Source organism: Haliotis rubra, unplaced genomic scaffold, assembly GCF_003918875.1.
Source record: "Haliotis rubra isolate DU_JTF1 unplaced genomic scaffold, ASM391887v1 Scf277, whole genome shotgun sequence".
In the NCBI taxonomy this organism is placed as follows: Eukaryota; Metazoa; Mollusca; class Gastropoda; order Lepetellida; family Haliotidae; genus Haliotis; species Haliotis rubra.
This window is the reverse complement of record NW_025766858.1, coordinates 1078691-1091432: the sequence shown is the minus strand read 5'-3', so window position 1 is coordinate 1091432 and position 12742 is coordinate 1078691. Positions and strand designations below refer to the sequence as shown.

Sequence of the window (12742 nt, the reverse complement as noted above, 5' to 3'; positions counted from 1 at the left end):
AGCAGAGCGAAAGTGTGCAGTCTATCATGTTGTTGTTTGAGGCCCTGCTCATCAGCCTTATACCCGTCGTGTTCTCTGGAGGTGAGTAGACACACATACATTGAGACATGTTACAAGGTAAATTGTAATAAAAGGTAAATTTTGTAATATTTGCAGCATCCTCGATAATCTCCAGGGTATACGTTTTGATGAATCACTACTAGTGGAGATTTATCGGAACGTATACCCTGGAGATTATCGAGGGTGTACTTGCAGCAAATTGTAATAACCCTTGACGTAAATTGTAATAAAAACGTAAATTGTGATAGAAATTGGCGCCTAATTATAATAAAAATTGACGTAAATTGTAATACAAATTGACATAAATTGTAATACGCAAATTCTAATAAAAAATAATTGACGTAACTTGTAATTATCATAATTGAGGTAAAATGTAATAAATATTTATATAAATTGTAATAAAAGTTTTCACCATAGATAAACACTGTGCAATTTACGTTGTTATTACAATTTACGTCAACGGTTATTACAATTTGCTGCAAGTAATACAATTTACGTTTTTATTACTATTTACGTCGTAACAAGCCACATTTGGTCTTTAATGGGATGGTTACTGGGATCATTAAAACCTTTTCACTGGTATGAAAATCTCTATTGGAATACTGCTGCGGTGACTAGAGAGTTCACCAGCACACAAAGTACAGGGATTTACAGGAGGTGAATTCCTGCGTCCTATACGCATAACAATTGGCAATGGACGCAACCAAATTTATTAGCGCATCCACAGGGACGCAGAAATAGTCCAAATTCTGTTTGTAAAAATTCCAATCAACTAACAATAGGTTGTCACTGAGTTTGCTACTAGCTGGGTTATGGCATCGTATGCAAATCAATTACTGTAATAATTAAGTGATGATCATGATACACAATACAATAACAGTATTAACGATAATATTTAAGTGTCTGGCACCCCCATTTTGTTGTCCAGGACCCCTTAAAATTAAGAGTATGAGTCCCAGGGACTCTCAAATACAGGACTCAAGGTAAATCATTGAAAGAGTATGCAATTTGTTGGATTCTTTGAACTGACTGACTGAGTTTGGTTTTACGCCGCTTTTAGCATATTCCAGCAATATACCATAGAAGTCAGTTGAGCCGGAGGCCGGAGGCTTGGGGAATACAACCTTACAAGGGACTGATAAAACCCCGTTTTTCCCGAGACACGAATTGATAACGCATTTATCTGGCCGAATGTTTTTACTAAAACAAAAGAAAACAATACGCATCGAATCGACATGTTTTTATTTATGTGAGATGCCATGTTGACAACAGCTGATCGATAATATGACGGGATAATATGACTTTTGTACTCCCTGCTCGCGGATCGTGACGGGTGTACATGGTATTTTATCAGAGTCACGTGAACCAATCAAAACTCGACATTCTTACATGAGGCTGGATAATTATTGTTGGCACCAGTGAAGCGCCACCTCCTTGTGGTGGGTGCTGGGTAACGCTAAGCGCTCTTCAATCCCCCGTTATGGACCCGGGGGTATATTTGGATAACCAACCCGTTTGTCGTGTGGAGGACGGGAGTCTGGTGGTTGAGGGCACTGGTTCCAGGAACAGCGTTCCTTTCCCAACACACCACTTCGCCCCTTACTTCACCTAGACGGGTGGTAGAACTGGCCCAGTTTTATCAATCGGCTGGTCACGCCAAGCCCCGTGTTACAACAAAAAAGAAACTTCACATTCTTTCTTCAGGGCACTATAAAAGAACAAGAGATGGTAAGATGGTTAAATTGTTATTATTTCATTGCTGAGATCTGTGTGATGTACTCGATACACTGACAGTGCCATAATCAGTTCCATTAGGCTACACCGCCGTTCCAAAACATGGGTATACAGAATGTCAAGTCACAAGAATAAAAATGCGAAATTTCTCAGTTCAATATCGTGTATGGCCGCCCCGCGCATTTACCACTGCCAAACACCGTCTCCTCATCGACTGCCTGATTGGGGTTGGGGGATTCTGCGCCATTGCTCTTGCAAGGCAGCGCCAAGTTCCTGCAAATTCTGAGGTTGGTTCCTAAGACCACGAAGCCTTCTCCCAAGTGCATCCCAAACGTGCTCTATTGGATTAAGGTCAGGACGTTGATTCCCAGCGTTTTGAAGGAAATTGCGTGTCAACATCGCGGTATGCGGCCCAGCATTATCATGCTGGAACTGTAGACCTGGGCCATGAGCCGAGTTTTGGGGTGAGCACTTGGTCGCGGTAAGCAGCAGCTGAGAGGTTTCCACGAATGACCAGAAGTCGGGAACGGTTGTTCCCACAGAAAGCACCCCACACCATGCAACTTCCGCCCCCGAATCTGTCGACTTCCTGTACACAACATTGGGCATACCGTTCACGACGTCGTCTCCAGACTCTATGCCTGCCGTCCGCGAATCTGAGGGTAAACCTGGATTCATCGCTAAAGACGACTCGATTCCAGTCTCTCTGGGTCCATCGGAGGTGACGTTGGGCCCACAGCTGACGTTGACGTTGATGAAACGGCGTCAATATTGGCCCACGATATGGACGTCGAGAATGGAGATTGGCAGCCCGCAACCGATTTCGAATGGTCTGTGAGGACAGTCGACCTTTTAACATCTCAGCCCTGGTTCGTGTAGCCGGCAGAAATCTGTCACGTAGGTGACGTAGGACGATTTGACAGTCTTCTGCTCGTGACGTCACACGTGGACAACCCGACCTTGGGCGATCAGAAGTGGTGCCAGTTTGTTGTAGACGACCTCGCAAGTCATACACAGTACGACGGCTGCATCCCATTGCTCTTGCGACGTCAATAACTGATCTTCCCGCTTGCAACATGCCAACGACACGTTCACGTTGCACATTTGACAATCGTGGCATTTCAAGTACCGTAAGAACTGTGGTTTAAAAGTGTTTTTTCAATTCGTGAGGCCAATTCAAACACGTGCATATGAAGAAAACTTCGATGCGAAGATCACGTTATCGACTGAACGTGCAAAACCTGATTTGGCACTAACGTCATTTGCACGAGGAATGGATGGGTTTGAGTGGGTTTTGTTAACGTTTTTGTAGAGTCGAAATATAGGGATCCCATTTCGGATACATAGATGTATCATCAGAGAAAAATTATTCATTATTTTTCAAATTACATTTTGTGAAGTTTCCTTTTTGACTCAGTTTATGTTCTCGTCACGATATGGCTGAAATATTGCCGATGTGACGTAAAATAGTAACTCACTCACTTTTTATTGTTTCTCTTCAGGAGGAAGTATGGCATCATTTATACCGATTGCAGACGTGTTTGTCCCTGGTGAGTGTATCCTTAAAATTTGTCAAGACTAACTCAAACATTTCTGACAAACTGACACCGCAGTTACTCACGTTTCAATGGCTGCGTTATATTTGCAAACATGTAAAATTGTCGAAACAGTGTTGTAAAGCAGCCATTTGTAAAGGAACCCATATAGAAAGAGGGCCCGTGAGGATCCGGATTTACTGATATTCAGCAACCCATGCTTGTCGTAAAAAGGCGACTAACAGGATGGGGTGGTCAGGCTCGCTGACTTGGTTGACAGATGTCATCGGTTCCCAGTTGTGTAGATCGATACTCATGCTGTTGATCAGTGGATGGTCTGGTCCAGATTCCATTATTTACATACCGCCGCCATATAGCTGGAATATTGCTGAGTGTGGCGTGAAACAACTCTCTCACACACACACACGCACGCATTTCAATGAGGAATGACGTTTTGTTGTAGATTCTAACACCGTTATTAAGCTCCGTTGTAACTAAACAAGTTGTTCATCCATATATCTTATCCTTACTTAGAACATGAATACACTTTATAGAATACCATCCAGTCTTCACTTAAGTCCACTCTTTAACAACACGTGTCCCGAAATATTCATTCCTTTGTTCGTGTAACTTCTACAAAATATAATGTGTGGTGGGAACCAGTCAAATAGCTCTCGCGAGAAAAAGTGTGTGACATGAAAACAGGTGCCCAATACCTTTCATCCCTTTTCTAATTTCACAATATTTGATTAAATAATTTCTTGGGACATGTCATGAACTGTGTATTATAGGGGTTGAGGGGTCCTGAAACTGGGGAGAGGGAGGGGCAGATGTGGAGCTGCAATCTGTGGCCTTTGTGGATTTTAGCAAAGCTATTGAGAAGTACATAAATAAATAATACAGTTTCTTTTAAATCGTGTGGTCAGAGTCCTGAGTGCATTAAGATGTATTATAAACACAATAGATGTGTTAAGGTTCTGAAAGAAGAAACACGGTTATTTTGACTGTATTTTAATAGGTTGTTTTCAGATATTTCCTGATATATTAGAAATACTGTTACTGTTCTCAGCTGAACCCCACCAAAGTTACAGAATATTATCATTTTTAAAATTCATACCGATAAGTGGACTGTAAAGGTAAATTTGAATATAAAAACAAATGATTTCTTTTAACACAGAAAGGTGCTCTTTCAAAAAAAGAAAACATATTTGGCATTAGCATGATGATCATCAGCATTATTATGAATGGGATTTGTGAACTGAAGTTTGTTTGCTTTCAGACGTAACGTATGCAGCATGTCAGGGGAAGGTTATGTCTCCATTGACTTTCCTGTCAACTAATTCAGCCATTGAATGTGGAGTCCAGTGTCACGTGACTGTGACTTGCCTCGCTTTCAGTTACAATCCTTCTCTGGCCAATGGGTGTATTCTCTCTGACTATTACCTCACTGTGCCAGAGGCTGGCTGGATTACCATGGTTCAGAAGTCTCTCGAAGATTTGTGTAGAGCCTGAGATTGTTGGTCGTGTTTCAACTCATCTTTTATTTGATTTAACAGTTCATCTAACCATCTTGAGTTGTGTGGTGTGGGGTGGTTGGGGGGGTAGGGGTGGCTTAGTAATTAAAGCATTCGATCGTCTCACCGAAGGTCCAGTTTCGATTCTCTACATGGCTCACTCACTCACTCACACTCGAGTTGACAGATGCATCGTACATAAAATAGATGGAGGGTTATGAATCTTTGGGCGCGCTAGGGGGTGGGGTTGTGGGTGGATGGGTTTTTTTATGACATTGTGTGCTCACAGTTTTATAAATAATGTCAATGAATTATTCAGAATTCCTTGTTTTTGTTGTTCTAAATATGGCCTCTCAAGAATGATATCATTCACTTTTATAGAGAATAATACTGTCAAGACATGTTTCCTGCCAATGGTTCACGGCCAGAGACAATTTCACTGGATGTGCAATAGAAGTGTATACGTTAAGCTAACAAGATATAACTCATGTTTCCATTGCTAAGTCATCGTCGCCAATGATTATACTTCACTAGGGCATGGACTCATCAGTCAGATGCCAGCTGGATGACAAGGGCCCGACCAACAAAGCGTTCGTAGCATTACGTCTTCGTAATCCTATCATAAACTATAGAGTTACTTAGCTCGTAACGCTACGACCGCTTTACTGATCGGGAGCCAGGCTGGTTGGTACAAACCGAAACATGAGTCTCATTAACCTATTCAGACAATGACCTACTTTTCAGCCGATCCGAATTTTCTCGTGTGAAAGTGAAAACAGACACCACAAACAACTCTGGTTACACTAAATTCCAATTCCTTGTTTCATAAGAAATGGTTTTTACATGTTAATTTTAATTTCAAACTTTAATAACATCGTATTTCTATATTTATGGCAAGGTTTAGGCAGCACGACCTACTAAGACGTCACAGACTGCCCCTGTTTGATGAGGTCGTAAAATGATTCACTATTCATCTGGCTCACTGGTTACACTTGTTATGTCTTTTTGGGGCTTAGTCAGTGTAGTTTTGTAACGCACAATGTGATTGATACAATATCAAGACCGTACCAGACCTCCTCGTTTTGAAAATTCCACGATGTCCATATGTCAGAGCACGCAGTACGACAGAGCACGCTGCACGACGTGTTTGCAAGCATTAGAAGGAGCGTAGTGTTGCAATATACAAGTGCTAAGATGTATCAAATAATACTGATTAATATTTATGTATCCAGTTGAATGAATTGGTCTCAAAATTCTGGACTGGTTATTGTACTAAGGTGCGCAATAGGACGGAACCCAGTCAGCAGGAAATGAGGCTGTTGTGTAATAAATGTTTTGACTTGGGTTTGTTGTTTAATGCTGTACTCAGCAATATTCCAGCTATATGGCAACGGACTGTAAATAATCGAGTCTGGCGCAGACAGCCCAGTGTCCAATAGCGTGGGCATCGAACTACGCTATTAGGATACGATGACATGTGTCAACCAAGTCAGCGAGCCTGACCACCCGATCCCGTTAGTCTAGTGGTCAGGGCGTTCGCTCCTCACGCCGAAAACCCCGGGTTCAACTCCCAACATGGATGCAATGTGTGACGCCCATATCTAGTGTCCCCTGCAGTGATATTGCTGGAATATTGCTAAAAGCGACGTATAACCATACTCACTTACTCGCCACACTCAGCAATATTCCAGCAATATGACGATGGTTTGTAAATAATCGCGTCTACACCAGACAATCCATTGATCAACAGCATGAGCATCTATGTAAAGAGGGGATGTGTAGCAAGGTGTGTATTCATACCACAGATACATCGTAGCCCGATTGCGTAGATAGATGCCCATCACTGATTGTCTGGTCCAGACGCGATTATTTACCATCTAGTCCAATTATTTGCAAACCTCCGCCATAAAGCCGGGATGTTGCTGAGAACGGTGTAATTCACACTCACTCACTCATCCCACAGATAGCATCCTTGCTTTGTCTGCGTCATGCAGCGTTAACCAGTTTGGTCTTATGGGCGAGGCATCAGAGTGAATCTAAAAGGTACTGTGGAGAAACAATGAAGAGGTTTTAATGTAAAGTCTATATCCACAAGATTGTGCTCTTTAAGTCTGTTAACCCATTAACTTAAAAAAGACTTTTTGATGCATGGATTTTTGTGATCTTTTCCAATTTTGACCCTTTAATGTTTTATCTGGCCTTAGTATGAATGATATTTCTGGGACATCAGAACTTGGTTTCAGAAGAATCCAGAATGTTATTTTGTACCCTCTGTGGTGAAACCCACAGACTGTCAGAGGTTTGGCGCTGATAAGTACGTTTATAAATACACACTTGATAACGTTCAGTAGAACACAAGAGCGGACGGGGTTGACATAAAGTTAAACCCTTTTAAAACCAGTGTAAGGATCACTCACTCACTCACCATTTGACACAGACAGGGGGCGGCGGGGTAGCCTAGTGGTTAAAGCGTTGGCTCGTCACGCCGAAGATCCAGGTTCGATTCCCCACATGGGCACAATGTGTGAAGCCCATTTCTGGTGTCCCCCGCCGTGATATTGCTGGAATATTGCTAAAAGCGGCGTAAAACTAAACTCAGTCAGTCAGTGACACAGACAGTCGACTGTTTTCAAACACCAAAGGGATACAACTCGTGAGTGACGTCACGTCATTGGAATGAAGATTTGTTCTGAAAGGGGTAAAACATCTTTAACACCTTAGCTTTGTGGTGGGATGGTCCTGTTGTTAAAGTACTCATTCGGCACTTCAAGGTCCAGGTTCGATTTCCAAGATGTGATACTCCTGAGGTGCTGCTGAAATTTCACCATGCATGCATGTATGACGTTGTAGGAAGAATAAAGCTGTTGTCCAGTGTTGTCGCCTTAATTTGTGTCAAATTTGTACACATAATGTTGGTTGGCTGGTTGTTTAACGCTCTCGGCAATATCCAAGCTATGTGGCGGTTGTCTGTAAATAATCGAGTCTGGACCAGACAATCCAGTGATCGACAGCATGAGCATCGTTCTACGCAGTTGGGATACGATGACATGTGTCAACCAAGTCAGTGTGTCTGACTACCTGATCCCGTTAGTCGCCTCTTACATCAAGCATGGATTACTGAAGACTAATTCTAAAAACAAATAACTCCATTTAAATTGAAAAGTGAGATTGGAAATTCAAATTCTGAGGAAAGTATAGATTGTCTTGGTTATAACGACTTAGGGGCTGTGGTGTAGCCTAGTAGGTTAAAGCAATGGCTCGTCCCGCCGAAGACCCGTGTTCGATTCCCCACATCGGTGTGTGAAGCCCATTTCTGGTGTGCCCCTTACCTCGCGTGGTATTGCTGGAATATTGTCGAGAGCGGGGTAAAGCCCAACTAATTCACTCACTAATTACAACGACTTGAGGTTAGTGGTCCGTTTGAATTCCATATCACTGTAGTTTACTGTAATTATGTGGTACACTGTTAGTATATAAGATACTTCATTCATTTGCATATCTATGTCCTTAAACTCGGGGTGTGTGTGTGGGTGTGTGGGTGTGTGTGTGTGTGTGTGTGTGTGTGTGTGTTTAGCATTGTGGTTAAAACGTTCGCTCGTCATGCCGAATTCCCAGGTTCGATTTCCCACATGGCTACTAGGCATGAAGGCAATTTCTGGTGCTCCCCGCCGTGACAATGCTGGAATATTGCTAAAACCATACTCACTGACTTAAGCGCAGCGCCATTAGTGATCGCCGTATGTCAAATATAGATCATGGTTATGTCAGTGTCACACTGATTGGTTGATTTTATGTAATTAGAAAATGGCATGGCATCGGAAATTGTTTATGAAAAGTGTAAGGGAGAAGGTGATTGAAAAGCGGTCCGAAACTCACACCTGAACACATATAGTGGTTCAGCCCATGCGCATGCAAAACTTGTCTGTCATCTCGACCCTGAAACAAATATACCCAATGCAGTCCATGCAAGTCTAGAATGTGTAGCAAGTCAGAAATACTACAGTTTCTGAACATGAAGAAAGTGTCTGGACATTCATCCATCCATCAATCCAATCATTCAATCATTCATTCACCCATTCATCCGTTCATCTATTTTCTGTCATGCTAAGGTTTCAAGTTTACATATTTTCATATATTTTCATTCGTAACACAAGTTACTCATTTTCCTTCAATATTTTTTTTCTTCATGTTTTTATTCCCAGAATTATGTTTATAGACTTTACCTCAGTAGTACAGTACAGTACAGATAGCCCCATAGTACTCAAGTACAGTGTTTCCTTGAAAATATTGTCCCATATCATGCTATTCCCAAATACTAGTATGTAAAATGGTCGAACAAAACATGTATATGAAGTGTTACATGTTTACAGATTTTCCCTCGGTAGTACAGTACAGTATTCCTTCAATAATTTATTGACTTTTAATATATTTAGTAAGTCAAGTTAAAATGTGATTTCAGTGATCCATCAGAAATTCTGTTGTACATAAAATATCGCAGTGTCATTACAAATTGCAGTTATAGGTCCGCTTCCTGGTCCAACATTGGGACGGAGACTTTGAAATATGCTGACCTCCTTACATCATCTGGAGCAACTTCATCTCATCGTGTCATCACACAACCTGGTCGTGAGTGCCATACTCAACACTATTACAGCTAATTTACCCAGGCCTCTTAATAATTATGTCTGGGTCAGACAAACGTGTGATTGAAGCACGATACGCAAGATCATGCACTATCATATCACTCAGACAAGCCACATATAGTTTGACACACTCCCCTAGACTGTCTCCCAGTCCCTGAAACGAAATATTGTCCCTTCCGCTAGCTTTTTCTGGAGTGCTAAAGTCCAAATGAAACAAGCCTCAGGCTCCTCAGATTCAGGAATCTCCCATCGCATTTGGACTCCTTTTCATTTTAAAAGAATTTTTTTTTATTTCTGTCAAAATTATAATTAATCAGAAACAGCGTTAGTGTAGCTACCCCGCCTATCAAAGGACCCGTACAGGTGAGTGAAGACTGGTCTACCCAGGGGTATATGGCAGGCGCGGAGGAACCCCCACACACACACACACACACACATTTTTTTCAAGACGAAACCATATCTACCTTACCATAACCAGAATTTCAGTTCAATACCTTTCACTCTGAGAACCGTTGCTACGCCCCATGTATAGTTTACGTATCAGGGACATGATAGTTTGGACTACTTTGTGGCAAGAGAAGTAATTTAACCGGCAGCTGCTGAGACGGTCCCCAAATAGTACCGCGGGGCAGCTGATAATAACATGTAGGTCAAGCATTGCGAAATATCCACAACTCATGGGACAAGCAATGCATGACAACACCTTTATATGTGACTCACGTTGAAGAGCTACACACACAACCCGAACAAAGTGTCTACATAAACAAGTTCATTTCCGTCGCCTCAACAAATTTATATACGCATTTCGTCTCTTCGCAATGGAGCTGTTCGGTTGCAGCTTACCTGTGACACTCGGCCTACTTGGAGGCGTCGTTGCTTTGCTCTATGTGTAAGTATATTTGTCTGTGCAGCATGGAGCTCCAAGCTGTAGAAATGGCCTTATTATTAGTAGTATATTACATTAACTTACATATGATGAAATAGTTTTCATACAATGCACCTGACTCACTGATCATTTTTGTTCACATAAGACTGTAGCGAAGCACAATAGACTCGTCCATCATTGCAATCAGAGTTTGTTATCAATATGACCCATGGAATTTATGAACCTTGTGTGGTTACTTTAAAGGATTACATCATAATTTTTGTAATTATTACTTATTATTCTTTAAAATATTGCATATATGATCATAAGACATTTTTCAAACTTTGCACATTCCCCCTATGCTAATCTTAGGACCCAAACACAGTTTCAACACCTGTATCAAATTGCATCCCCCTCTCCATTGAATAATTGGGGAATGGGGTGGCCTTGTGGCTAAAGCCTTTTCTCATGATGCGGAAGACTTGGGTTCCATTCCCCACATGGGTATAATGTGTGAAGCCCATTTCTGGTGTCACCTGATGTGATATTGCTGGAATATTGCTGAAGGCGACCTATTACAAATAGTCACTCTCTCACTCAGTCTAAAGGGTATAATTGGAAAATAGTCAAAAAGAAGGTGATGTAGGAAATCAAATCCAGCTAAACTCATTCACTCACTCTTACTTGCCAGAAACATTGGCTTCAAATCCCTCTTCACCGTGATTGTGGTTCAAGGTTTGTACCTGTGCTTGAGGTGCTCATCAAAGTGGTAAAGGTCTAAACTCTTCGAGCTGTCCTCCCACAATAGTTAGTTAGCAAGTATGGTTTTACACCATTTTTACCAATATTCCACCAATATCACGGCAGGGAACACCAGAAATGGACTTCACACATTTTACCCATGTGGGGAATCGAACCAGGGTCTTCGGCGTGACGAGCCAACGCTTTAACCACTAGGCTACCCCACTGCCCCTCCTCCCAAACTAACCTGGCACGATTTGCAGTACCTAAAATAATGTTCAAATCACTGTTGAAAACAACATACTCAATTTGCTTGTGATATAGTACCATCTATATTCAATAATGAAAATGTATGTATGAAAATCCACAGAATTACAACCAGGCAAAAGGTATTGTGACAAGGATAATTTTTTTAATTTCTGCAAATATTTTAGCCATGATGATATACTCTCAACTTTTGCTTTTGTTTATATGATAACCCTTTTTATTTTTCAAAAAGATCTGTATCTGCTAAAGTTGTAGTTATAATGAAAGTTCGGTGGCTGTTCGGCTGAGTGATGTGTATGTTTTTCCAGGTTTGGTAAACGGAGACAGCGCCTATTGAAAGACTGTGGGATACCGGGACCAGAACCCAATATCATCTTTGGCTCCCTTCTCACTCTCCTCAAGGAGGTAAAGATCGTACTTTCATTTGATAAAACCACTGACTATGGAAAATCAGTCATGATTTGCTGTGCAGAGTTGTGTCCCTTATGTGTATCAGAATCCTATGGTTCCAAGTTACTATAATTCTTGATTTGGTGGCACCATTGGGTTTAGGGTTTTACCAAAGCTGTATGGTCTGAGATCTTCAATACATTTCACTTTTCACACATAGCTGATATTCTGTAGCATAACTGTAATACTGTTCAGTGTGGTACTCTGTGAGGGCTCCAGATAAGGGATGTATCGGCGTATGTATGGGTAAAAATATGCACGATACAGTAGGAAACAATTTCGAAAATGTAGCAGATACACACCACGGCAATGGTGTACGGTCTTAGAATCATTTACAGACGTATTTATCTGAAAAAGTATTGTTTTTATTGTTTACTGACCTGTTTACACAAGAGTAGCAATGTTGTGGTGCATATATGAAACGTAATACAAGATTACTTATACTCCATTAAATTCCATTCAGTACTCTAAATGTACTTTTAAGGTTTTCCAGTTCTCCTATATTGAAAAAATAAGGAGTACCAACTCCTGATGTTGAAAATTTACTGGAGCCCTGGGTACTAAACCCTGTACCCTCACTCACATAGTTGATAGTCAGTGAGTGAGTTTGGTTTTATGTCGCTTTTAGCAATATTCCAGCAATATCACAGCAGGGGACACCAGAAATGGGCTTTACACATTAGGGCTGGGACGGGTACTCGAGTACTCAAATCATGGTCGGGTAAACCTGGATTTGAGTCCTATTTCTAGGAATCGAGTACCCGGAAAGCTAGAGACCTCTGTAATGACAAGGGCAGATAATAACTTGTCTTTTTCATAATTGATGTAACACACATTTACATCATTGGTATTGTGCGATTAATGAAGGGTATTATTAACGACTGTAATTTATCTACGCATGAGCGACGGGAAACGAAAAGTTCTGTGTTTTAA

General features: G+C 41.4%; 1 protein-coding gene across 1 annotated transcript; it reads left to right on the top strand.

The window, feature by feature from the left end:
- LOC124280979 lies at positions 1–5591 on the top strand. The gene is made up of 3 exons (XM_046716989.1): positions 1–81; positions 3297–3344; positions 4609–5591. The coding sequence occupies exons 1-3, from the start codon at positions 27–29 to the stop codon at positions 4839–4841; spliced, it is 336 nt and encodes a 111-aa protein (XP_046572945.1). The 5' UTR covers positions 1–26; the 3' UTR covers positions 4842–5591.
- Positions 5592–12742: the final 7151 nt, after the last annotated feature.

Coding starts and splice junctions, on each gene's coding strand:
- LOC124280979 (XM_046716989.1), top strand. CDS start 27: ATGTTGTTGTTTGAGGCCCTGCTCATCAGCCTTATACCCGTCGTGTTC. Junction 82..3,296: donor ACCCGTCGTGTTCTCTGGAG/GTGAGTAGACAC, acceptor GTTTCTCTTCAG/GAGGAAGTATGGCATCATTT. Junction 3,345..4,608: donor TGCAGACGTGTTTGTCCCTG/GTGAGTGTATCC, acceptor GTTTGCTTTCAG/ACGTAACGTATGCAGCATGT.